Raw genomic sequence first — 26,102 nt, 5'->3', positions numbered from 1 at the left:
GGTTGGAGTGCAGTAGTGTGATCATAGCTCACTGCAGCCTCAAACTCCTGGATTCAAGTAATCTGCCTGCCTCAGCCTCCTGAGTAGCTGGGACTGGAGGCTCAGGCTACCATGCTCGGCCAATTTTTTATTTTTTAGTAGAGACAGGGTAACACTATGTTGCTCAGGCTGGTCTTCAACTCCTGGACTCAAGTGATTCTCTTGACTTGGCCTCCCAAAGTGCTAGGATTACAGGCATGAGCCACCAAGCTTGGTCTAGAAATGTATCTTTTATGATATCTCTTTTGTTTGATGTTGCTGTCTCAGCAAAAGCAGAAAACTGCTTCCTGTCTTTTGTAGGATGCCACATATTTTATAGCTGTTGGATTCTGTATTTTTCTTTTTCTTTTATTATTTTGGTAAAATAGGTTGCAGTATTATTACAAAACTTGATTTTTTTCCATATCTCCAGTATTATAAGATTTATTGAGTCTGCTTGTGGATGCTTTGACCATTTAAAATTCTGGTTTCTGAGAATATTTCTTGGACAAATGGCATGATGGTTTTAATCATAACCATCATATTTGCCTGTATGCATTTTTTGCCTTCTGATAATGGTATTTCATGATGTTGTTCATGTGAGTCTTGGTTAATTTTCCCTGATTATCATGAGTAATCTCATCAATAACAAAGTTTATGTAAAATTACTTTATTTGAGGTTATTGATGAGGCAGTCCTTGCTATAATAGAAGCATGACCAGGAGAAGGAATTCTGGAGAGAGGGCGTGGTGATAGTGTTTTGATTCTGAGTAATATTTTTTTTTGTGCATATGACATTTAAATTAGAATTATATGATACATTTTGTCAAAGGCCAAAGTTAAGCCATTGAGCTAGTTTAATTACTTGATCAGTTTTCTCTGTAGAACAACTAAACCATTTTTCATTTTTATCAGTTTGTATTTTACTGAAATTTTCATTGGGATCATTTCTTTCTTTTCCATACAAACCTTAAAATAAGGATTTGATTTATCAAGTGTCTTTGATGTTCATGTCTAATTTGTCAATGTTTTAACCTATGATAATTTTTACTGTTGTAGCTTTTATTTTATGATTATAATTATTGTCAAGTCCAGTGTTTACTTTTTAGTCATTAGTAAATTTTGCTAATGTTATTAATAGCTGTTGTCAGTTTTATTTTTTCTTGTGCCTCTTCTCATCTCCCTAAACTTAATTTTCTCCAGTAATCTGGTCAAAATATTTGTGGGCTTAAATACTTCACTATGAGGAGAATCAGAATGGAGAAACAAAAAAAATTTTTGCTTCAGAAGTGATTAAGACATAATTTACTTGGTAGTCAACATAAAATTTATAGTATGGCCACCTTTACTAATAGCATTTTAAAGTAAGCGAGTTACTGGTTGCTTTGTTCAAAACTGGGGTAAGCTCTGTATTTAGAAGAGTTCACCAAGATTAATGATGTCCTTGTTTACCTATGCAAAGGAGGAGTGCCTATCCCTTGTCTGGAGAGAGGGGCAAACTGATTAGAGACCTAGTTACAGTTTATTTATCTTGGTGCTCTGAGTCTCTCTCATTTATGTTCGTATGTAAATCTTGATTCTGGCTGGCAATGATTCTTGTCAGGGTCACAGATGAGGATGAATGCCAGCCAATGCAAGTGCTAGCTTTGGCATATTAACACCATAAAGTAATGATGTGAATGATCTGTGTTAAATCTGTTTAATAAAGGAAAGGTTTATGGCCCTAAAAAGCACATTGATTCAAAAAAGTAAAATCTATAAAATATTTTTTGATTGTTGAATTAAAGCCCCTTTCTAGGGCCTTTAAAAGTTTTTTCTCTTAAATAGAATCTTTTTTATTTTTTTTTGAGACAGAGTGTCACTTTGTTGCCCTGGCTAGAGTGAGTGCCGTGGTGTCAGCCTAGCTCACAGCAACCTCACACTCCTAAGCGATCCTACTGCCTCAGCCTCCCGAGTAGCTGGGACTACAGGCATGCGCCACCATGCCCGGCTAATTTTATTTTTCTATATATATTTTAGTTGGCCAGATAATTTCTTTCTATTTTTAGTAGAGACGAGGTCTCGCTCTTGCTCAGGGTGGTCTCGAACTCCTGACCTCGAGCGATCCACCCACCTCAGCCTCTCAGAGTGCTAGGATTACAGGCGTGAGCCACCGAGCCCAGCCTAAATTGAATCTTAATCTGGTTTTTAAATTATTTAAAATTGTTAATTTTGTTAGATACGATAATGGTATCACGGTTACGTAAGAAACTTATTTTGTAGTGATTTATGCTGATATTTATAGAGGTGACTTAATGATGTGGGGGATTTGCTTTGAAATACTTAAGGAACAAAAGATGGGTAGGTGAAGCAGATGTGGCATAATCTTGGTAGTTATTTCATCTGGGTGATGAGTATATGGAGGTTAATTGTTTTTGCTTTTGGCTGTTTGAAAATGTCCATAATAAAAAAGTTCCATGAATTAAAGCATTAAAAAAAATCTGACACTAAATATCTTAGTAAACTAATTACCAACAGTTATGTATTCCCAGAAATTCCCAGAATGAGAGTTGTGGTATTCTAAAACTGAGTCTTAGCCTCAAATTATAATTGGCTGATTTGGGAAAGAAAAAGTTAAGAGAAGGGAGAATAAATAATAAATGAGTAATTTAAGAAAATGAGGTATAAAAGTGGATATTTAAATCTTTTTAGGGTCAATGTCACATCATTTGTTGAAACAAGGCATATAAGTATCAAATTCATTTAGTTACAAGGAAGGTAATTTCTGTGAAATACAGATAAAGATTCAAGGCAGTGCAGTGAGAATTTTTTTGTCATGAACTGTAAATTTTTGAAGTCTGAAGGTATGTATTTTGAGCAAGTCTTTTTTTGTACTTTTGTGTATAACTATATCGAACACTATCTAAGCTAAATTAAACCTTCTCTAAACACTCCCCAAGTTTTATAGGAGAGTTTGCCAGTGACTTATTTTTCCTTGATTTAGACTGCCCATCCATTTTATTTTCTAGGATAAAAAATGCATGTTTACAAATTTTAAAATGTTACCTGATATCTAGCTATCTTCCTTTCTTCCCTCCCACCCTCCCTCCCCCGTCTTTCCCTCCCACCCTCCCTCCCCCGTCTTTCCCTCCCACCCTCCTCCCCCCTCCGTCTTTCCCTCCCACCCTCCTCCCCCCTCCGTCTTTCCCTCCCACCCTCCTCCCCCCTCCGTCTTTCCCTCCCACCCTCCTCCCCCCTCTTTCCCTCCCTCTTTCTCTTCCACCCTCCCCCCCCCTTTCTCTTCCTTTCTTTTCTCTCTCTCTTTCAGACAGGGTCTTGCTCTGTCACCCATACTGGAGTGCAGTCCTGTGATCAGAGCTCACTGCAGCCTCGAATTCCTGGACTCAAGCGATCCTCCTGCCTCAGCCTCCTGAGTAGCTGGGACTACAGGCATTCACCAACACACCCAGCTAATTTTTTAATGTTTTTGTAGAGACGAGGTCTTGCTATGTTGCCTAGGCTGGTCTGGAACTCCTGGCCTTGGTATTTTTTAAATTGGAGGAAGGGAACTCCCTTCCTTGGGTATCTGATTAATGTTGGTCCCAGCTAAAAAGCTCCTGAATCTTTTTCTTTGTTCCTCAGATCACTGGAGCTGCCTTCATTGTGAAGTGTATAGAGAACCCTTGGGGAAATTTTTGAGAGTTAGGATGGTTAGCTGAGTGCATAAAGAAAGTTTGCCTAACAGCATCTATAATGGTAGATTAAAGTTTCAGATACTTGTGTTGGGCAATAGTGGACAATCCTAGTACGTAATATAAGGCCAGAGAATGAAGTCCTCAATAATTCACTGGTAGTAGAGTCAATCAGTGAGCTTTTGTGTTTTGTTGCCTATTTCCAGTTCTCTACAGTAGGCATAGTTACTCTCCTAAGACCTCATAAATACAAAGATTTGTAGAATATAAGTCCTTTAAGTTGCTTGGTAGCTTAGGGAAGGTTTTGATTGACATGACTAGTGAAAAGATCAGTGATGGAATTAAGTCTAAAGAAATACTTCTCATTTGTGATTTGATTATATGGTGGTGTAATTCATAAATCAGGACAAATACTTGATTCTTGCTCTTACTAGTTTTCAGACTAATGAGCTGGTTCACTAGCATTCTGAAACGGATTTTTTTTTTTTTCTTTTTAATGTCCTCAGATGTGCTTCCTTCCATTGCATTTATGCATGCTCACCTTTTCTTTTTGGCCAGTGGGAACCTCTTCAGGTTTGCTCCTGAGTCCTGACCTTTGATAGTTTTCTTACTTTTTGGCATAACAAGGTGATCAAAACTAATCTTGTCCAATTCATGTGACAGACTTGGAATCAGCCATTTGTCCAAGAAGCCCTGATTGGTTTGAGCAGGAAAATGTTTTCCAGTTCTATCTGAATTAATTGCTCCTGGGGGTTGGACCTTGTTTCCAGGACTTTTCAATGGATAGTGCTAAGAAATACATATATTTAAGATGAAAGCGTGAGTTCATATTAAATCCAAATGAATTGTTTTTAAGACTTCACGATTATTTATTTAACCTCTTGTCTTTTATAAATTTCCTCCTTCCTCCTGCTGAAAAAAAAAAGATTCTCAAGGGCATCAACATTTATTTAATCCCACAATAATGTAAACACATTCATAATTACTGTCAACACTACCACCAACAATGTTATTACTGAAAACAACAAAAATTAGGATCCGAGAATTAAGAGTCAATTTTCTGTGTTATAAAGTTGTTTGAAATAGTTTATCTTTGAATGGTTATACCACCTATTTGATATAAAATTATGATTACTTGTTTCATTTTGCTTTTGCTTTTTAGAGATTTCCTTTAAAATTTTGTTTTTGTTATGATATAAAATATTTATATGGTTTGAAAGTAAAATTTATAAAACAGGTTGAACTCATCATAGTCTTTTCTTATTACTGTTCATTTCACTCTGCTGTCTCTCCTTCCCAGTAGGTAACCAATTTTTTTAACCTTATGGTTTATCCTTTTAAGTGCATGCATACGCACACATATACATAGATACATATGTATTTTTTTTCCTTCATATTCCCTATGCCCTTCCTTAGATGAAGTCAAGGGTATTCTGCAGTGGTCCCCAACCTTTTTAATACCAGGGATCAGTTTCATGGAAGACAGTTTTTCCACGGAGTGGGGGTTGGGAGTGGTGTGTCATGGGTTGGGGAGGGCGTGGTGCAGAGCTCAGGCAGTGATGCCCAGCCAGTTTCCTAACACCCCACAGATGTACCAGGCCGCTTAGGGGTTGGGGATTGAAACTTTAAGGGATTCTTGTATTGGCATTGGATAGAAGGTTGGATTCTATAACTACTAGTGCCTTGTCTTAAGTGTTATTTTTTTTTGTAATTTTAGAGTTGTCTAATGATCACTATAATTTGATTTTAGAACATTTTCATCACTTTAAAAAGTTCCTTTGTGCCCATTTATGTAGTTAATCCCTGCTCCTACTCTTAGCCTTGGGTAATTGCGGTCTGTGCTTTTCTGTCATTTCATATAAATGGGATCATATAATGTACTCTTTTGCATCTAGCTTCTTTCACTTAGCATAATGTTTTTGAAGTTCATCTGCATTGTGACATGTACCAGTAGTTTGTTCCTTTTAATTACTGGACAGTATGCCATTGCATGAATATACTAAATTTTATTTATTTACTCACTAATTAATGGACATTTGGATTGTGTCCAGTTTTGGGCTATTATGAATCATGCTGCTATACATTTTTTCTGTGTGGACATATGTTTTCGTTTCTCTTTGCGTAGGTTCCTAGGAGTAGAATTGCTGGGTCGTATGGTAAATTTATGTGTAACTTTTTAAGAAACTACCAAACTGTTTTCCGTTGTAATTGTACCATTTTACATTTCACCAGTAGTGATAACCAGTTTCTCCACATCTTTGCCAAGTCTTGGGATTGTCATTTTGAATTTAGCCATTCTATGGGTATGTAGTAGCATGCCATAGATTTACTTTCTGTAATAACTAATGATACTGAGCATATTTTCATGTGCTTATTAGGCATTCGTATTTCTTTGGTGAAATGTTTATGGAAATCTTATGTTTACTTTTAAAATTGGATTATTGATCTTATTTGTAGGATGTTTTTTTAAAAAATGTGATTATAGCCGTTTATCAAGTATGTGACTTGGAAATATGGTATTTTTTTAATGGTGTGTTTTGAAGTACAAGTTTTTAATTTTGAGGAAATCCATTTTACTATTTTTCTCTTTTGTGGATTGTGCATTTGGTATCACATCTGTGAACACTTTGGCCAGTCAAAAATCACAAAGATTTTCTTCTGTTTCTTTTTAGAATTTTAAAGTTTTAGCTCTTACATTTAGGTTTGTGATCATGTTGAGTTAATTTTTGTGTATGTTATAAGGTACAGGTGTAAGGCTTTTTTTTTTTCTTTTTTGGCATTGGGATATATAGTCTCATGATATGCTGAAAATACTCTCCTCAATTAATTGGATTATCTAGGCACCCTTGTCATGCAAAGCAGTTGACCATAAATACAAGAATTTCTTCCTGAACTCTCAATTCTTTTCCATTGATGTATATGTCTGTATTTTCACCATTACCACACTGTCTTGATTAATGTGGCTTTAGAATAAAATTTGGAATTTGGTAATATAAATTCTCTTTGATTTTTCAAAATTGTTCTAGCAGCTGGGTGCGTAGTCCTAGCTGTTTGGGAGGCTGAGGTGGGAGGATTGCTTGAGCCTAGGAGTTCAAGACCAGCCTGGGCAGCATAGCTAGACCTTCGTCTCAAAAAACAAAACAAAACAAAAAAACCAACCCCCCACTCCCCACAATCAAATACCTGCTTGATCCTGCCAGTAAGAAAAAAAGAAAAAGAAAACAAAAGTGTGTTTTGGCTATCCTCTGTGATTCCATATGAATTTTAAAATCAGCCTGTCAGTGTCTTTAAAAAAAAAAAAAAAAAAGCCACTTGGGATTCTGATAAGGATTGCATTGAATTTATAGATAGGGGGAAAATTGCCATCTTGACAATATTGAGAGTCTTCTAATCCATGAACATGAAATGTGTCTTTATTGATTGAGATTTTCTTTAATTTCTTTCAGCCATCTTTTATAGTTATGAGTATAGAAGTTGTGTTTTTAATATATTCTTGATACTATTATGAATAGAATTTTAAAAAATTGTTAATGTTTGAGTATTCATTGCTAGTATATAGAAACACGAAATGCAGTTGACTTTTGTATGTATTAAGTTTGTGCTGTGACTTTGCTAAACTTGTTTATTAGTTATAGTAGTTTTTTTATTTTGAGACAGAGTCTCGCTCTCTTGCCTGGGCTACAGTGCCGTGGCATCAGCCTAGCTCACAGCAACCTCAAACTCCTGGGCTCAAGCAATCCTTCTGCCTCAGCCTCCTGAGTAGCTGGGACTACAGGCATGTGCCACCATGCCTGGCTAGTTTTTTCTATATATTTTTAGCTGTCTAGATCATTTCTTTCTATTTTTTTAGTAGAGATGGGGTCTTGCTTTTGCTCAGGCTGGTCTCGAACTCCTGACCTCGAGTGATCCACCCGCCTCGGCCTCCCAGAGTGTTAGGATTACAGCCGTGAGCCACCACGCCTGGCCTATAGTAGTTTTTGTGTGTGGATTTCTTGGGATTTTCTATATATAAGAGTGTGTAATTTGTTACTTAAAACAGTTTTACTTCTTTGCAATCTGGATGCCTTTAATTTTCTTTTTCTTTTCTTTGTCTCTTTCTTTTCTTTTCTTTTTTTTTTTGAACTTTACTGCTCTAGTTAGAACACCGAGCACAAGTTTGAAAAGAAGTGGCAAAAGCAGACATCTTTTCCTTGTTCCTGATCTTTGGAGGAAAAGCATTATATTTCACCTTTAAGTATGATGTTGGCTATAGGCTTTGTATAGATGCCCCACCATCAGGTTAAAGAAGTTTTATTTCTAGTTTGTTAAAACTTTTTTTATAATTGGGAATGGGTATTGGATTATATGTTGCTGGATTCTGTTGAATGTTTTAGCATGGATTTTTTTAAAATCTACGTTCACGAGGGATTTGGGTCTGTATTTTCTTTGCTTGTGTCTGGCTTTGGTATTAGGGTAGCTACTGGCCTTTAAAGATTGAGTTGGGCAGTGTTTTCTCCTCCATTTTTGAGTGTTATTTGTTTTTAATTATTTGTTGGAATTTAGCAGTGAAGGCATTTAGCCCTGGAGTTTTCTTTTGAGGAAGATTTTCAGTTACTATTTCAATATCTTGTTAAACGTATATTCATGTTTTAAAATTTTAAGTCAGTTTTGGTCTTTATAGACCAAAGTCATTTGTGTCTTTATAGAAATTTGTTCATTTCATCTAATTGGTCAACTTTGTTGTCATAAAGTTGGTCATAGTATTTCCGTAATCCTTTAAATTTCTATGGAGCACTAGTGATAATTGCAACCTCTTTCATTCCTGATTTTGGTAATTTGTATCTTCTCTCTTTTTTTTCCCTTGGTAATTCTAGCTAAGGTTTGCCAAACTTTTTGATCTTTTTAAACAACCAACTTTTGGTTTTATTGATTTTTCTCCTTGGTTTTTCTGTTCTTTTATTGATTTCTACTCTATTCTTTGCTTTATCTTGCTTAGTTTGAGTTTAGTTTGTTCTTCCTGTTAAGGTGTAAGAAAGCTTAGGTTATTGACTTGAGGCCTTATTGTCTTCTTTAAAATATTATTTGGTTTTATTGTTTTTGTAAAGAAAAGGCCTTGCTATGTTGCTCAGGCTGGATTTGACCTCCTGGGCTCAAGGGATCCTCTTGCCTCAGCCTCCTAAGTAGCTAAGACTATAGGCATGTGCCACTTTGCCTTGCTGGAGACCTTATATTCTAATACAGACGTTTAAAACTGTAGATTTCCCATTTAACACTGCTTTAGCTGCATCTCCTAAATTTTGATATGTATGGTTTCATTATCCTTCAAGTAAATGTTTTCTGATTTCCCTTGTGATGTTTTTGACTCATGGACTATTTAGGTATATGTTTAATTTCAAAAATTTTGGGAATTCTCCTGATTTTTTTCCTCTATTGATTTCTAATTTCTGTGGTTAACATTCTTTGTATGAGTTATGAGAAGAGATAAATGCTTTGGGTTCATTACTAACCAGTTGTCAGAATTGGAAACCAAGGAGTAGTTTGCTTCGTTAGGGAGTGAGGGTGGAGATGAGGACTGGATCTAGTTGTTTTCCTTCCTGGTTCATATGTATTAGGTCATTTATAATTTGGGAGTTGTGTCCAGTTGGGAGACCACTTTCACTTTTATACTATATTGCTGCAATTAGGATACTTATGGTGTAAAACCATGGTCATTTTGACTTCTGTCGAAGAATTTGAGCCCAGTATTATGCCCTGTTTTTTTTTCTTTAATAAGTTTAAATATAATTGCTTCTCTGTTTTGTACTTTGATTTTTGGTAGAAGAATTTGAGTTCAGCAGCACTCCCTTTTTTCTTTTAATATAAATGAACATAGTTCTTTTCCATTGTAACTACAGTTTTGTTTTTAAAGAGGGTCTTGTTATGTTGCCCAAGCTGACCTCTAAACTCCTAGGCTCAAGTAATTCTTCTGTCACAGCCTCCTGATTAGCTGGGATTACAGACTCTGCCACTGCACCTGGCTTGTAACTGCATTTTGGTCTTTTTTCCTTAAATTTTAAGATCAGAATATATATAATTAAAACTGGTTGAAAAAAATTTTTTTTCTGTGAATATGCCTTTGTATGAGTAATGCCCTTCAAGACCATGTTTTATGAGGGGCAGGAACTAAGTCTGTCTTATTTGTGTCTTTTTTCCAGTGTCCAGCACAAAATAAATAATAAACAATCAGTATGATTTTGTTAAATATGTTGTACATATTTACCTTGCTGAGTTAGGTAGAGGTCCCAGGGGTTTTAAGCCTAGTTTGTGTGTTTGGTGACTGATCTTCACCTCTTTACCTTTATAGCTTTTGGAGAAGAGGATAAGAAGGTGGACCAGAACGTACTGCTTGTGGTAGAGACACAGAATCAGGGAAGATTCTGGTTTCAGATAAAGGAATGGGGAATGTGGCATGGAAATGAAGTGAGCTATTGAATATTTTTTAGTTTCTTATGAGATATATTTATTATTATCTGGTCTAATGAGTTTAATCCATCTCACTTTTGATAGATTACTTATAATGTCATCTTAACTCCAGGATATGAAACCGTAAATTTATTTTACTAAAATCTTTGCTTTCCTCCTTCTCCCCCTTAGGACATTTGCTACAAGATCCTATTGCACCCACCAACTCCACCTGCCAACACTATGTCTGCAAAACTTGTAAAGGCAAGAAAATGATGATGAAACCTTCATGTAGCTGGTGCAAAGACTATGAGCAGTTTGAGGAAAACAAGCAGTTAAGCATCCTAGTGAACTGCTATAAAAAATTATGCGAATATATAACACAGACTACTTTGGCACGGGATATAATAGAAGCAGTTGACTGTTCTTCTGATATTTTGGCTTTGCTTAATGATGCATCATTGTTTTGTGAGGAGACAGAAAAACCCTCAGATTCATCCTTTACTTTGTGTTTGACACATTCCCCTTTACCTTCAACCTCAGAACCCACGACGGATCCTCAAGCTAGTTTATCTCCAATGTCTGAAAGCACCCTCAGCATTGCTATTGGCAGTTCTGTTATCAATGGTTTGCCGACTTATAATGGGCTTTCAATAGATAGATTTGGTATAAATATTCCTTCGCCTGAACATTCAAATACAATTGATGTGTGTAACACTGTTGACCTAAAAACTGACGATCTGTCTGACAACCTGCCACCTGTCTGTGACACGGTAGCCACTGACTTATGTTCCACAGGCATTGATATATGCAGTTTCAGTGAAGATATAAAAGCTGGTGACTCTCTATTACTGAGTGTTGAGGAAGTACTCCGCAGCTTAGAAACTGTTTCAAATACAGAGGTTTGTTGCCCTAATTTGCAGCCGAACTTGGAAGCCACTGTATCCAATGGACCTTTTCTGCAGCTTTCTTCCCAGTCTCTTAGCCATAATGTTTTTATGTCTACCAGTCCTGCACTTCATGGGTTATCATGTACAGCAGCAACTCCGAAGGTAGCAAAATTGAATAGAAAACGATCCAGATCAGAAAGCGACAGTGAGAAAGTTCAGCCACTTCCAATTTCTACCATTATCCGAGGCCCAACATTAGGGGCATCTGCTCCTGTGACAGTGAAACGGGAGAGCAAAATTTCTCTTCAGCCTATAGCAACTGTTCCCAATGGAGGCACGACGCCCAAAATCAGCAAAACTGTACTTTTATCTACTAAAAACATGAAAAAGAGTCATGAACATGGATCCAAGAAATCTCACTCTAAAACCAAGCCAGGTATTCTAAAAAAAGACAAAGCAGTAAAGGAAAAGATACCTAGTCATCATTTTATGCCAGGAAGTCCTACCAAGACTGTGTACAAAAAACCCCAGGAAAAGAAAGGGTGTAAATGTGGGCGTGCTACTCAAAATCCAAGTGTTCTTACATGCCGAGGCCAACGCTGCCCTTGCTACTCTAACCGCAAAGCCTGCTTAGATTGTATATGTCGTGGCTGCCAAAACTCCTATATGGCCAATGGGGAGAAGAAGCTGGAGGCATTTGCTGTGCCAGAAAAGGCCTTGGAGCAGACCAGGCTCACTTTGGGCATTAACGTGACTAGCATTGCTGTGCGTAATGCTAGTACCAGCACCAGTGTAATTAATGTCACAGGGTCCCCAGTAACGACGTTCTTAGCTGCCAGTACACATGATGATAAAAGTTTGGATGAAGCTATAGACATGAGATTCGACTGTTAAATCAGTGGGTCTTTTAAACCTACCCCTGGTAGGGAAATAGCTACAGTTTCACGGCAGCTATGGTTCTGTTGGTTTAACTTGCCGGAGCTCCTGCATATAGATCACTTGTATCAAGTGTTTTCATTGCTAAGTTATATGTGTTAGTGTCGGGGAAATAGTTTGCAGATAATGGAGGAGTAACCCTACAACTATATGTCCTTAGTTCTTACAGAACCTCATAGTTTGAGAACAAATGCTGATGCAACTGATTTATACAAAATGAACTTTGGCAAGGAAAATAACTTTAACCTCATTGTTTATGGTCATGCTTTGTGCATAATCAAAGTTTATGATTAAATGTAAGGAAGTGGTATCCAGTCAGTCCATAAAGATTGTGCTAATTTTTTGTGGAAAAGTAGCCATTAGTTTGTTCAGGAAACTCAGTGTTGCCTTCAGATGCCATTGATGTTTCTCCTGTTGAAAGGCTGATGTGTCCAGCTCAACCTTTGTGCTGACATAATACCATTTCTGATCATGAAAATTGGCTACTGGTGTATGTAGCAGTTCTTAAATCAGCAGTATTATGAAAGAAAATTTCCCCCTCATTAGAATGTTTAAGAAATCTGTTTTTAAAAAGTAAACAAACTGAAATTTTGTCAGACTGCAAATATTTAGCTGTTTATGCTACAAAACTCTTCTGAGTTGAGCCCATGTTTTAGTTAAGTCTGACTCATTTCTAGGGAAAAATTTCTAAATCCTTCACTTTGAGCAATGTTCTGATTGGATAAATGAAGTGGAGAAGAGCAGTTTTATTCTGAAGGTAATGAATTTAGATTATATAGTATGTGACAGAATTATTAAAAGATTATAAAAATATTTTATTTAGAAATTGGGATTTAAAATAATTTTAGAGTAATGCCCCCAAACTTATCCAGATTTATGCATTATACTTGCCACTGGCCACTTCTTTGATTTTTGTTTCCTCTAGTAGTTTATTTGCCACAGACTTTATTTTGAATATGCTCCTATTTTTTTCAGGGTGCTATTCATTATGAAAGCTTCTTTATAGAGGCCTAATAAAAATGCCTTTTTATGAAGCCTGTGCATTTAGGTAGTTTGAAGCTGGGAGGATTTTCTTTAGAATGCTCTTTTGCATGTAAAGCACAAACTATGTTTCAGTTTAAATGCACTTCTTCCCTTTAATTTTTATGAGGGAAGAGAAGTGAGTCACAAACATTCTGTTGAAGGGAAATCTAGTCAGTTGCTTGAAAGAGCACAGCCCAAATAAAACAAGGACTGACTAGGTGTAAAGAAATAACTTTATGACTTAAAACAAGAGCTGCTGCTCTGACAGTGCTTATTTAAAGAAATACTGCTGGAAAATTTCCAATTTCTACTACGTTCACCATCTCTAGTCAGATCTGACATATGTTGAAGTTATGTTTTGATTTGGCACACAGCATGTTCAATGATGGTTACTCGCCTAGTACAAGACATGGAGAAGAAACCTTTGGACACAGAGCAGATGACACCTCCTTCTGTTTTGTAGTGTATCCTGGTGTCATTTTCTGTGAATGTGGTCAGGTAGAGTTGTTTTTGTTGTTGTTGTTGGGCTTTTTTTTTTTTTTTTTTTTCCTGGTCTCTTCTGGTGGGGCGGGGGTGGGCTAAAGCCATAGGAAGAAAAATGTGATGTATGTGTCCAGTATGTACTATTTTGTTTTTGTTTTGCAAGAAGAGTTGAACTATTTTTGATAACAAGAGTAAATGGTGGAAAATGCTTCTTAGTTGTCTTGTCTTTATTTGCTTTTCAAGTTTTGGAATTTTATTTAATTCCTTTAAGTGTTAGCAGTGTCTTATGAAACATGTATTTACCTAAAGTTTGTAACAGTTTTGTGTTGAACTCAGATGCCCTGCTATATAAACTTGTAAATCTGTTCTTTATTCACAAATGATCACTGCAAAAATGACTAGAAATGAGATTGTACACATGGATGATGAGGATATATTTTGCAAATTTCCCAAACTTTCCTAATATTATGATCTTAAAATTCATAGAGTACTTTATTGCTTCCCAAGTTTGATAATCTTGTGTTTCTTGATGCATGGGAGGTTGGCAATATAGAAAAAGTGGAAATCATTAGTATGTGAGGGCCTTGATTGTTAATGTAATATTGCCAATAATGAATTCAGGTTGTTTTTAGCACAAGTTTCTCTTTTTTATGCTGGTATTCTCACTGCCACATTTTTTGAAACCTGTATTACATCTTAAATCTATCAATAAATGATAGTTTTCTAATTCTATGTTGTAGAATACTGAGGAGTCTGGGATAGTGTGCTGTGTATGGTCTGTATCATATGCATTTGGGGGAAGAGTAATTAATTTACAGTGCCTTGATTTTTATATTGTTTTTCTTTATACCCTGAGTTATTTAGGAATGCTGACCAGTGGCTGACTAGGGATGATTGAGAGTTTATTACTGAAGTAACTGGATTTACATTATCAGGATTTGAAACCACCAAAACAATAGCATTTAATAGGACATCCTGAATGTTCTTCTGAGTTATTGATATAAATGATCAGATGATCTTTTTTACCTTAGGTAATAGTTTTAGAGCTGACAAATTATTTTTTTGGTTAGCTTCATTAAGTCTGCATTTCCATGCAGAGGTATGGTATGGTCCTAGGATAAAGAATTCCTTTTATTTCATTGTGTTCTTAGTTTTCCTAAAACAATTTGATGTTGACTTTGCTAAAGAAAAGTAAGTTTTATGACAGATGAAAAATAAACTGTCCTTTCCCTTATCATAGGTAACAAATGTAAAATGCTTTCGAAAATACTAAATTCCAAGTATAGTTTCTAAATCTAATACTTGAATGGTACTTTATACTTCCTTTAAAAAAATTAAAATTTAGGTAACCAATAACACGCAATTATACATTCTTTTAAAATAATACATTATAGACAAGGCTGAAGTCCCCCTTGATCCCTGTGAATCTCTCACTTCCAAGCCCTGGTCCTCTTCCCTGTCACCAGAAGAAATCACTTCTTAGTATATCTCTCCAGACTTTTCTTTGTATTTTCCCCAGGGGTTCAAAGAGTTCTCTTTGAAACTCAAGCTTGTTTACAGTGTTACTCTTTCAGACAAAAAATAAGGTACAAGTGTGATTAAAAGCAAAAGTGTATAGTGATTATCTTAATGAACATGATTCATATTTGACAACTTTATTTAGTTTTGCAAAAAGGGAAAAACAAAAAAATTAAGTCATGCAGCCTTCTCCACTCAAACACACCTTAACATTTCCAAAAGCTGAGCAAATGACTTATTTGATTAATCTAGAGTTTTATAAACACTTTGGTGCACAGTGACAAAGATACAGGGAAATATATGGAATTTTATTTTATTAGTTTGATTACCTTGGCAATTAATGTTACGCTATGAAACTCATTTTTCATTGAATAGCATTAAGATCAGGATAACCCTCAACTTATCTTTTATCAAGGGGCCTGGGATATTGTAACAACTTCAAATTTCCAGTTTGGCAGTAATGATTATATTTAGCATGATCTTTACCGGAAAGCCAAATATATTCTATCCTAGTTCCTCAGAATTCACATTTCTTGCAGTTAGCTGTAAGAAAGGAGTACACTGAAACACATTCTTGTAATTCCTGAAAATGTGCTAAACTTGGGTAACCTGTTAAAATAGTTTATCTTAAGTGGAATGGTATTGATGGCTGTACTTTTATAACAAATTAGACTTTAAAAACCAAATATTGATCCAAGTGAAAGAGGATTTCAGTAAGGAGCAACAAAGTAAAAAAGTAAAGCCACCTAGGGAAAAAATATATTGTAAAATTGAATTTTATTTTTACTTTTTGGTGAATCTTAGAAATAATTTGGATCATTATGGATAATAAAACCTTTAAACCATTATCTGGCTTCTAAAAAAAGTATTACCTTTTTTGTATTTCTATCTGAAATAAAAAGAATAATTGCTTTCCTTCCCTGGTAAAGGCCAGATGGGATCCGTAGTAAATTTCATGTTACCACATAAACTAAGTCCTAACAGTTTGTCCCCATGTGTTTAGGTTACTGCATGTAGTGTTTGCTAAAAATTTAGTCACTTTTAAGCCTTTAATTCTTTTGTGAGAACTATGGTAATAGTCTGTAACAGACAAATAGAAGATCAGTTCTAATAATGAGGATAAAATAACAGAAAACTGGGAGGAGCATGTGACAGGCAGGATTGCTAGGATTACTCTCCTTACTCTACTGGTTGATGGTATAGCTCCTAAAATTCTCCTTTCCTCCACTTTCTGCCTATCATAGCTCCCCAGGTTTGATTATTTCAATGCTTGGCCTTTATACCAGTAAGGGTGGGGTGGAAAGGGAAGGTATTCTAACACTTTTAGGACTGTGATTAAAAAAAAATATGCAGCGGAAAAGTTGATGACTTTGAAGGATACTGAAAAGTTGTTTGGGGCATTTCTTTTACTTATATCAAATTATTTTACTTATATTAGAAATTATATCAACTGTCCATCCTTTTTAATGGTTTCTTTCCAAGGATATTGTAGGATTTGGCTGCACTGTGGCCTGCTGAAAAATGTAGGATCTGTAATGAACACGTCAACTATAGTAAATAGCTTTCTTTTACAAGTGTATCACTGTTTTCTTCCATTTCTAAGATAAATATTGAGGTGGATGTAATAATCTGGAATAGTTCCTTTTCAACATGAAGTAAAGAATAATGTTTAGATTGACGCCTTTACTATTGGCCTAGTCTGATATTCAGTGAAGAAAACAATCTGTCTAGTAAGAATTTTCATACATCATTATTCCTTTAAGTCTTCAAGTAGGCCTGACAGGAAGTGAAGATGGGGCATCAACTAATTTGGAGATTAGTAAATCATTCAATAGTTAATTGAACAAATGTTAGGTAAGTTGAAAGGACTTTTTCAAGTAAGAGTCCAATTCTGTACTTGTCTTCATTTAAAATGTTTTTTCTTGAGATTTTATGTAAGATCCACAGTCAGGATAGGGAAGTTGCCAGAGCTTGTCAGCAAAGTTGGAGGGCCCAGTGGTTAAAATACCTGAGGATGTAAAGTGACTAGCAGTTTGGCAGGTCATTGTGAAATTACATTAAACCAGGTAAGTTCAAGATCTCTGAACTCAGTACACATATAATTAAAAGAAGTCTCTGAGATGTTTTGGCAGTGCTTTTATTACTAGGGCTACGTCAATTCTGGAGGCTCTTACTGCTTTTTCAAATTCCAGAATTTTTTGACTCAAGTTTTCTGGAAGTGAAAGTTTCTTCTAGGCTCCATGGGAGCCCTTGAGGAGCCTCAGGGATGCCGGCCAACACTGAGGCAACTTCTGCTCTGTGCAGAGAACTCTGTCCCCAAGAGATCCTTGGTACATTCAGGGGTATAGAGTGCTTATTCGCAGACTTTGGAAGGTGATGGTACCTCATTATATTCACTTCTGAGGAAAAGCTCTGTAAGAGGTTTGAGGCAAACTGGAGGCATCTCCTAAGTTGAGTGTGTATCCAGACCTATTGCATAAAAGCATTTTAAAGTTCCTAGTGCAGATACACATTTGGAGAAATCAAAGCCTTTGAAACAGTATACAAACTAGAACATCTCTTCACAAGAAAAAAAACATTTAAAATACACATCTTCCTTTCATGTAGACATTGGCAGCTATTCTTCATTCACTGACTGAAGCTTTCCACATTTCTCTGTAAGGCTTGAGCTTACTATTTTATTGCCTTTGTTTCCAAATTCAGAGGGAGAGGCAGGTTCATCTGTTTCATAATCTTCAAATGAGCTGAAAGAACAAAGCAAAAGTGAGTTAACTGATTTAAAAAAAAAAAAAGTTTTAGTGTTTGGGTAGAAGTCAATGTAGCAAACTGAAGACCAGCCTGCAAAAAGTACCCTCAGTTGTTAAATGGAGGCTGTAAACAACTAAGCTGCCTTGGAGGAGACAACACTAGAGCAGAAAACACATTCTTGTCCCTGTTCCTTAAAGCTCAAGTCCATGTTAGAATTTGTTGAAAATGTACTGCATCGAGCTTTCCAGGGGGCCTTGGTGGGAATGAAAGCATTGTGTATGGATGGTGCTAGTTTAAGGAGAGTGTGGGGTCCATAACGTAGAAGCTTTCCATGAACATTTTCATTAAAGTGGTTTCCATGCAGAGTGGGGAATTTTTTTAGCTCTCAAATTGCTTTATAGCTTCCCTCCATGGTTTCCAAGAAGCACAATTAGATGTGTAAATGTGTACTCCCAGCTGACTAACGCCCATTCATGGATTTCCCTCCATTCTACTTTGTAGAACTCCACACCATACCTAGATATTAATCCTGGGAAGAAATCCCTCTGCTCATTCCCTTTGGAGGTTGTTGGTATCCCTTGAATTCCATGTCATTCAGGCTACCCCCTGAGATTGGCTTTAGAGATGACAAAATATTTTTTTTTTTTTGTTTTTTTTTTTGAGACAGTCTCGCTTTCTCGCTTTGTTGCCCTGGCTAGAGTGAGTGCCATGGCGTCAGCCTAGCTCACAGCAACCTCAAACTCCTGGGCTCAAGCGATCCTACTGCCTCAGCCTCCCGAGTAGCTGGGACTACAGGCATGCGCCACCATGCCCGGCTAATTTTTTCTATATAGATTTTTAGTTGGCCAGTTAATTTCTTTCTATCTTTAGTAGAGATGGGGTCTCGCTCTTGCTCAGGCTGGTCTCGAACTCCTGACCTCAAGCCTCTACCCACCTTGGCCTCCCAGAGTGCTAGGATTACAGGCGTGAGCCAGAGATGACAAAATATTTTATCTCTTGAGAATGATGGCTGCCTGAAATATTAAATTAATAAATATTCTGAGGCTATATCTGAGCCCAGAAAATATACATGATCCATTATTAATAACAATGTCTATTATAGTATCTTAACATCACTGGCTTAGCCTTTTTACCCTTTGCAGTGATCTCTCACAATATTTGAGCAGAAGTTTCTATACATACAGTCCCTTCATCAAAAAGGTAGCAGGGCCAACTAGTCAGTAAAATATGCTGAGGCAGGTATATAACTCATTAGGTGGTACCAACTATTCAAGTTTCTAAAACCTTTTTAATAGAGGTTAGAGAAGGTTAAACTTAAAGCCTACCTGATGGAAAATTTTTTTCTTTTTTCTTTTTTTTTGAGACAGAGTCTCACTCTGTTGCCCAGGCTAGAGTGCCATCGCATCAGTCTCGCTCACAGCAACCTCAAACTTCTGGGCTCAAGCAATCCTTCTGCCCCAGCCTCCCGAGTAGCTGGGACTACAGGCATGCGCCACCATGCCCGGCTAATTTTTTCTGTATATGTTTTTAGTAGAGACGGGGTCTCGCTCTTGCTCAGGCTGGTCTCGAACTCCTGAGCTCAAACAATCCACCCGTTGCGGCCTCCCAGAGTGCTAGGATTACAGGCGTGAGCCACCGTGCCCAGCCTGGAAAATTTTTTTCTATAATACCAGTTTGTAATACTATTAAAATTATTTACAGGCTGGGCGCGGTGGCTCACGCCTGTAATCCTAGCACTCTGGGAGGCCGAGGCAGGTGGATCGCTCGAGGTCAGGAGTTCGAGACCAGCCTGAGCAAGAGCGAGACCCCGTCTTTACTAAAAATAGAAAGAAATTATCTGGCCAACTAAAATATATACAGAAAATTAGCCGGGCATGGTGGTGCATGCCTGTAGTCCCAGGTACTCGGGAGGCTGAGGCAGGAGGATCGCTTAAGCCCAGGAGTTTGAGGTTGCTGTGAGCTAGGCTGACGCCACGGCACTCACTCTAGCCTGGGCAACAAAGTGAGACTCTGTCTCAAAAAAAAAAAAAAAAAAAAATTATTTACAGTTTTGGTCACTTTTTAAAAAATACTCCATTCCATTCTTAATTTGTTTTCACTTTTCTTCCCCCATCTCCTTGAGGCCTCCGTGGAGTGTGGGATATGCCGGATAAGGGAGGCAATATAGGACAGTAACTTCACTCTGATGGGAGTGACGTGGTTGATGATAGAGTCTCTATTTTGGGAACAAAATTCTCAAAAAAAAAAAAAAAAACAACTTTAATTATAGTAATGCATTGTTAGACACTGCTTATTTCCTGTCAGAATGGAAGACATTTTTTTTCCCCATAGTGCCCTAACTTGCTGTCTACAAGCCGTGTCAATGTCTTAAACACCTCAATGCAGGTCTGGGAATAAGGCATATTTTTAAAGAGTTAAGTATGAAGTGAAATTCATTCAAATATTTGAATTCCTGTTGCTAAGCATGAGCCAAGTACTAGGAATACAATGATGAAAAAGACTGAACCAGTCCCTTCCTCACAGCAATTGTAGGCTAATGGAGACCATCTGAAATAGTGGTGAAGTGATTTAGTCACAGAGCATAGGCTCTGGGGTTAGACTCTTAAGTCAGGTTCCAATCTGGGTTTGATCACGTAATGTGACTTTCGGGCTTACTAGAGCATGATGGTGAGTGACACCTAACTGTATATTGGAGGCAGGGTTACAAATTTTTTGTGTGTCATTTTCAAACAAAACACAAAAGGGAGCTCATTCAACAACCCTCTTTTGTCAGCATCCTGGAGACGCCTCTTATTCTGGTTCTCAACTGGGGTGATTTTGACCCCCCAGGGGATATTTGGCAATATCTGGAGACATACTTGATTCTTACAACTGGGTGGATCCTACTGGCATCTAGTGGGTACAGCCCAAGGATGCTGCTAAACATCCTATGATGTGCCAGACACCACCCTCACAATAGAATTACCCAGTTTAAAACATTAGCGCTGTTCTCAAGAAACCCTGGTCTAACTCTTGCCCCTTCAATGTCAGTACATCCCAGTGTTCTGCACTAAGCTCGTCTAGTTTTGCACATCCCTGGCAAGCTTAGTTTTTCTCATGGCTTTACCCACTACTTACTCACCTCTGCTGTCTAAACCAAGTCCAGCCTCAACCTCTTATTTTTTTTTTTTTTTCTTTAAAGAGGCAGTCTTGTTCTGTTGCCCAGGCTGGAGTGCAGTGGCTCACTGTAGCCTTGAACTCCTGGGCTTAAGCAGCGGTGATCCTCCTGCCTCAGCCTCCCAAGTAGCTGGGAGTATAGGTGTGCACCACCACACCGGGCTGATTTTTTAAAAAAATTTTTTTGTAGAGACAGGGTCTTGCTATGTTGCCCAGGCTTCTCTTTCTAAGCTGGAGAACCCCATGTATGCAGCTGGCTACTAGCTGGCTCTTCCCGGATGGCAGCATGTATAAATCTGAACTCATCTTTCCCACTGCCCTTGTTCTCCCTATTTTAGTGAACAGCATCATCACCTACCCACTAAAAGCCAGAAACCTAGGTATCCCAAGTTCCTTTTCCCTCACCTACAAGTTTAGCCAGTCTCTCATACCACCTACAGTACCACATCGATACAGCCCTGACCTCCCTACTGCCACTGACTTAGTTCAGGGCACTGTACATTCTTGCTTGGATTACTACAATAGTGTTCTAACAATTGGTCTTCCTGCCTTCACTCTTGCCAAATCCTTTGATACTGCCACACAGGCTGTTTATGGTGTTGGAATGGTAAGGTCTTGGGACCTAATGCCATTGTACGTGTTTTTCAATTGCTTGAAATACCGTTTGCTTTTTGGCTAGCTCATGTTCATCTTTTAATCTGAGATGTCACTTAAAAGTTTCCTGATTCCTTGCTCCTAAACTACCACCATCTCTTATTCAGAGGTCTGTAATGGCTTCGTTATTTGTCTCCCTGCTTCTGTTCTTGCAGCTCCACCAATCTAGCAGAATAGTCTTCAAAAAACCTAAGTGGGATTATATCACTCCCTTGTTTAACCATTTTCATTAGCTTCCCTAGGCCCTGTATGATTTGGCCCCCACTAAACTTTCTAACCACATCTGTCTCTGTTGCTCACTATATTCTGTCTATACTAGTCTTTAAAAATTTCCCCAACATGATAAGTCCTGCCTCAGAGCCATTGCACATGTTTTTCCCTCTGCCTAGGACATTTTTGCTGTTTTTTGTTTAACTGTTTCCTTCTCAACCTTTAGGTCTCATCACCTCTTCACGCACTCTAAGTTGTGACTCTCTGTCCATTATTGGTTCATCCTGTTTGTTTCCTTCAAAGTTATATAATTAAATGTCTGTCTTCCCCTCCTTGACTGTAAAGTGTCCGTTTTGTAACTCACTAATTTCCTTAGGCCACAATATAGTGACTGGCACTGGGTACTCAAAATGAATTGCTGAATGAAAAGTGATGTCTTAATGCTCTTGTGAAACCATGTGTAGAGTTGTTGGTAAAGGAAGGAGTCAGTGAAATGGTGAGAGTGCAGAAGTCATCTTGAAGTCAGATCTATGAAATTCTTAATCGTTATCTTGCTCCTCAGGAATTCTTGAAAATATGGAGATAGTATGTTAACCGACTCCTAAATGACCACTGTTGGGTTTAGTTGTAGGTTATCGGGATTCCTCAGGGCTCAAATGAAGGTTATTTTATGATGTGTTTTTGGTTAATTTAACAAGCCATTTTTGAACGAGTAGAGGGGTCAGAACTCACAGGGTTCATAAATAGTTTAGAAATCACAGGTATCAAATTGAGAACAAATTCTTTACTATAGTACCGTTGGCATTAGGGAAAATAATGGTTCTTGTAATTTTGCCAGCAATATCATTGCCTTTAGGAACTTGTTGCTCTGAGTATGTTTTCCCTTTCAGATGAGCAATTTCTGGGTGAAAGTATTAAGGTTGGTTCTGTAGATCCCTGGGATGGGAGGTACAGTAGCTGGAATGAGCAGAGACAATGACTGGCACATACGTGGTCTGACAGGGGGCTGTATGTGGTTTCAGGGTGTTTGGGAGTGAAGGTTTGATTCCAATTTGTGGGATTCTACCTATTTACAGGAACAAAGGGATAGAATATTTCATTCAGGGATTGTCTGGGGAAACCTAAGACATATGGTGGCCATAGAACATAGAATAAAATGTTAAATAGTTCTCTAGAGTCTATAATGCTTCAGAATTTTATACTTTAAAAAACCGATCTCCTAAGTCATTTATATTAAATGGATTAGCTGAGATATTTTGGAAGTTGGATATTTGGTTCATTGAAATTTCCTTAACCCATCCAATGACTAGAAAATCTTTTGCTTGAACACTTGTTAAAGTTTCCAGTATGTACCACCTACTTTCCTGCCTTAGAAAGTTGATCTCACTTCATTTTTGATGGCTGAGAAATCTTGCAGTTCCCCAGCATCATGAGCCATCATTATGCTATTCATTGTGGATGATGGCATAAAAATGTGGGCTAAATATATCCTAATTATGAACTTGAGGGGCAGAGTTCCATACATTTTTATTACTGAGCACAGTGCCTGGCACAGAATAGTGCCTGTTGAAATAGATTGAAATTGGGCTTTGATTTGTTTTGTTGAACATGGAAAAAAATAAAACATCATTAACTTCAGGTCCATATAAAGACTCTGTTTATTAAGCATTTAAAAAAAACGATTCAACTACTCTATCTGTAACATTATAACTCAAATTTTAGAACATCAATTCCTATCATTCCTTCTCTCTTTCTATACCTCAACATATATTCCCCTATCTCCCTTGTATCCCTGCTCCCCTGCTAACTTCTCCAACTCCACTGAGGATAGTCAGGGTTCAGACAATCCCCCTTTATCTCTCATTCTTTGCCCAGAGTGCCTTATTTTCCAGTGCCGATGGAAGTAAAGGTAGAACTCTTACAAAGAGTAATTCATATAAATTTATATTAAATGTAAAGGAAAAGCTGCCTTTAAAAACATTCAGTGGAAAACAGTTTTCTAAACTAACTAAATGTCTAATAATAGGGGAATCAATGTGTGTTATTGCTTGAGAGAATACTCTGAAACATTAGAAGTCAGGTTTTTGAACCCAGCTAGTGACAAGTGTCAAAAAGAAATATACCAAAGTATAAATAATGGTGATCTCTGGGTCATTGAACCAAGGGCGATTTTTATCTCTATATATTTTCCAATTTTTCTGCAGCAAGCCTATATTTCTTTACAGATCAGATAAAGACTCCCAGAATATTAATAAAAAATTATGCTTAATCTGGGCTATACTCAAAAATAAAGCTGTTGGTGAAATACCAGAATATTCTGTAAGCAAGCATTTTTAAGGTAACTAATAATCTAAGGCAATCAAGTATTAGTCAAATTGGCAGAAAAGCTTGTTTCTGATTATTGTAGGTTTCAGTTTCTAAAGATAAGAACATGGAGGCCGGGCGCAGTGGCTCACGCCTGTAATCCTAGCACTCTGGGAGGCCGAGGCGGGTGGATCGCTCGAGGTCAGGAGTTCGAGACCAGCCTGAGTGAGACCCCGTCTCTACTAAAAATAGAAAGAAATTATCTGGCCAACTAAAAAATATATATAGAAAAAAATTAGCCGGGCATAGTGGCACATGCCTGTAGTCCCAGGTACTCGGGAGGCTGAGGCAGGAGGATCGCTTAAGCCCAGGAGTTTGAGGTTGCTGTGAGCTAGGCTGACGCCATGGCACTCACTCTAGCCCGGGCAACAGAGTGAGACTCTTCTAGCCTGCTAAATTTACAGAATTTCTGTGGAGTTTTAAATTTACTCTTTTTCAGAAGCCATAAGAACATTTATTATAAATAAATATGGTATCATAACCTGTTATCTTCATGTAAGTGACACATTTAGTTGAATAGGTTTAAGTAACTGGTACCCTGTCTTTCCGGTTTCCTCTATGACCATTCATTACCGGGGTGGAATTTATCCAGATGCTGTTGGATGCTGTGGTCACTCTGTGTGCCAGATGGGCTAATCCACAATGTTTGCAGCCTCCTACTTACGGAGACCTTTGGCCCTCCTTCACCTCACTGAGACTTGTAGTTGTTACTAGGTTTCTTATTGAAGGTATTATTAATACATAAGTGCCAGCTAGGTGGGTACTTGTGTGTCAGGAGGTATGGGCATTTGGCACAATAGCTACCTATGATTGTTGTTAGAGGGTGAAGTAGATGGAGAATTCTGAGTTGTTTTTGGAAGGTCAAGTCATCTGGGCTACTGTAGTATCCTTGTAGCCAGAACAGCTGCTGGAGTATTGCTGTCTTCTGTGCCACTCAGTAAACATCTGCTGAGGACGTCCTGTATCCCTAACAATCTGTCAAGTCCTGGGATTACAAGACTAAGAAAAAGTTCTTTGCCCTTGAGGAGCCCTCAATCTAGTGATACGATAAACAGCTCCCATTTTTTGAGCACTTATATGCCAGACACTGTTAAGTACGTTACATACATTCTAATTCTCAGTATAGTCTTGCTATTCACACAATGGATAATTAGTGTCAAACCTGTGCCATGCACTGTGCCCTGGGAATGAAAGGAACAAGGTAGGTGATGGAATGCTAATGTTATAGCTGAATAAACTTTGGTTTGAGAAGTTAGGTAATAATATGACCAAGATCACAGAAGTGGTAGTAATAACCATTGTTTTTACATAGACACTATGCCTAAGGGCTTTGTAAGTAAGCACTATCTTACTTAATTCTTAAAACAATTCGGTGTGGCAGGTGGTACCCTTATTTTTATAGGGGATGCTGAGACTTAGATGCCGGGGATAATACAGCTTTTAAGTCCAACTCCAAATTTCATGATCTTAACCATGATGTTGTGTTGCATCTCTTCCCATATAGGGGGCAGTAATAGCTACTATTTATCAGTAGCTATGTGCCAGGTGTTTATATATATTATCGTAGATTCTCACAACTACCTTGGAAGGCAGTTGCTGGTATCTTCTGAAACTGAGCCTCAGGAATCGGGTAACCTGCCCAGCTGGTGAGTAGACCAGATCTGTCTGGCTCTTCAGTTTCTGCTCTTTCCATGATACCAACATTGTTCCTCCTTTTCTAATATTTGAGTCTGGAAATGTCTGACAGACTCACCCTGACTTGTTTGTAATTCCTCTTGAGATGAAGCTCTAGGTGGTATAGCCTTGGGATTTTGGGTCTGGCCTTGCTTTTGCACCAGTCGCTTCTTATTCATGTAAATGGGCCTTTTCCTTTCCTTTGTTCACTTTCCAGTGCTCACTCTACGGGCTGTAGCTGTTGTGAGCCTCCTCTCCCCTGGGGACCTCATGCTCACATGTGTTCTATGTAGGCCTTATCTTATCTCCCACAACATGAGAAGAGGGGTGTCCAGCA

The 26,102-nt window shown here is 37.7% G+C and overlaps 2 protein-coding genes and 1 long non-coding RNA gene across 7 annotated transcripts in view; 2 read left to right on the top strand and 1 right to left on the bottom strand.

The window, feature by feature from the left end:
• Window positions 1–13,649, top strand: part of MSL2 (MSL complex subunit 2) — a 33,699-nt gene extending 20,050 nt beyond the window's left edge. Inside the window, exon 2 of the mRNA XM_045539116.1 lies at window positions 10,302–13,649. Within this exon, the coding sequence (XP_045395072.1) occupies window positions 10,302–11,893 (1,592 nt within the window). The 3' untranslated portion in view covers window positions 11,894–13,649. The remainder of the gene's footprint in view (window positions 1–10,301) is intronic.
• Window positions 13,650–15,080: 1,431 nt separating this feature from the next.
• Window positions 15,081–26,102, bottom strand: part of PPP2R3A (protein phosphatase 2 regulatory subunit B''alpha) — a 156,373-nt gene continuing 145,351 nt past the window's right edge. For all 5 annotated transcript variants that reach the window (XM_045539108.1, XM_045539107.1, XM_045539111.1 and 2 more), the window contains one exon: window positions 15,081–17,703. In XM_045539108.1, the coding sequence (XP_045395064.1) occupies window positions 17,577–17,703 (127 nt within the window). In that variant the 3' untranslated portion in view covers window positions 15,081–17,576. The remainder of the gene's footprint in view (window positions 17,704–26,102) is intronic.
• Window positions 25,610–26,102, top strand: part of LOC123629340 — a 71,031-nt gene continuing 70,538 nt past the window's right edge. Inside the window, exon 1 of the long non-coding RNA XR_006732023.1 lies at window positions 25,610–25,737. This is a non-coding gene — a long non-coding RNA (uncharacterized LOC123629340). The remainder of the gene's footprint in view (window positions 25,738–26,102) is intronic.

The sequence above is a fragment of the Lemur catta genome, chromosome 1, assembly GCF_020740605.2.
Source record: "Lemur catta isolate mLemCat1 chromosome 1, mLemCat1.pri, whole genome shotgun sequence".
Classification (NCBI taxonomy): Eukaryota; Metazoa; Chordata; class Mammalia; order Primates; family Lemuridae; genus Lemur; species Lemur catta.
This window is presented reverse-complemented; position numbering and strand designations above follow the sequence as displayed.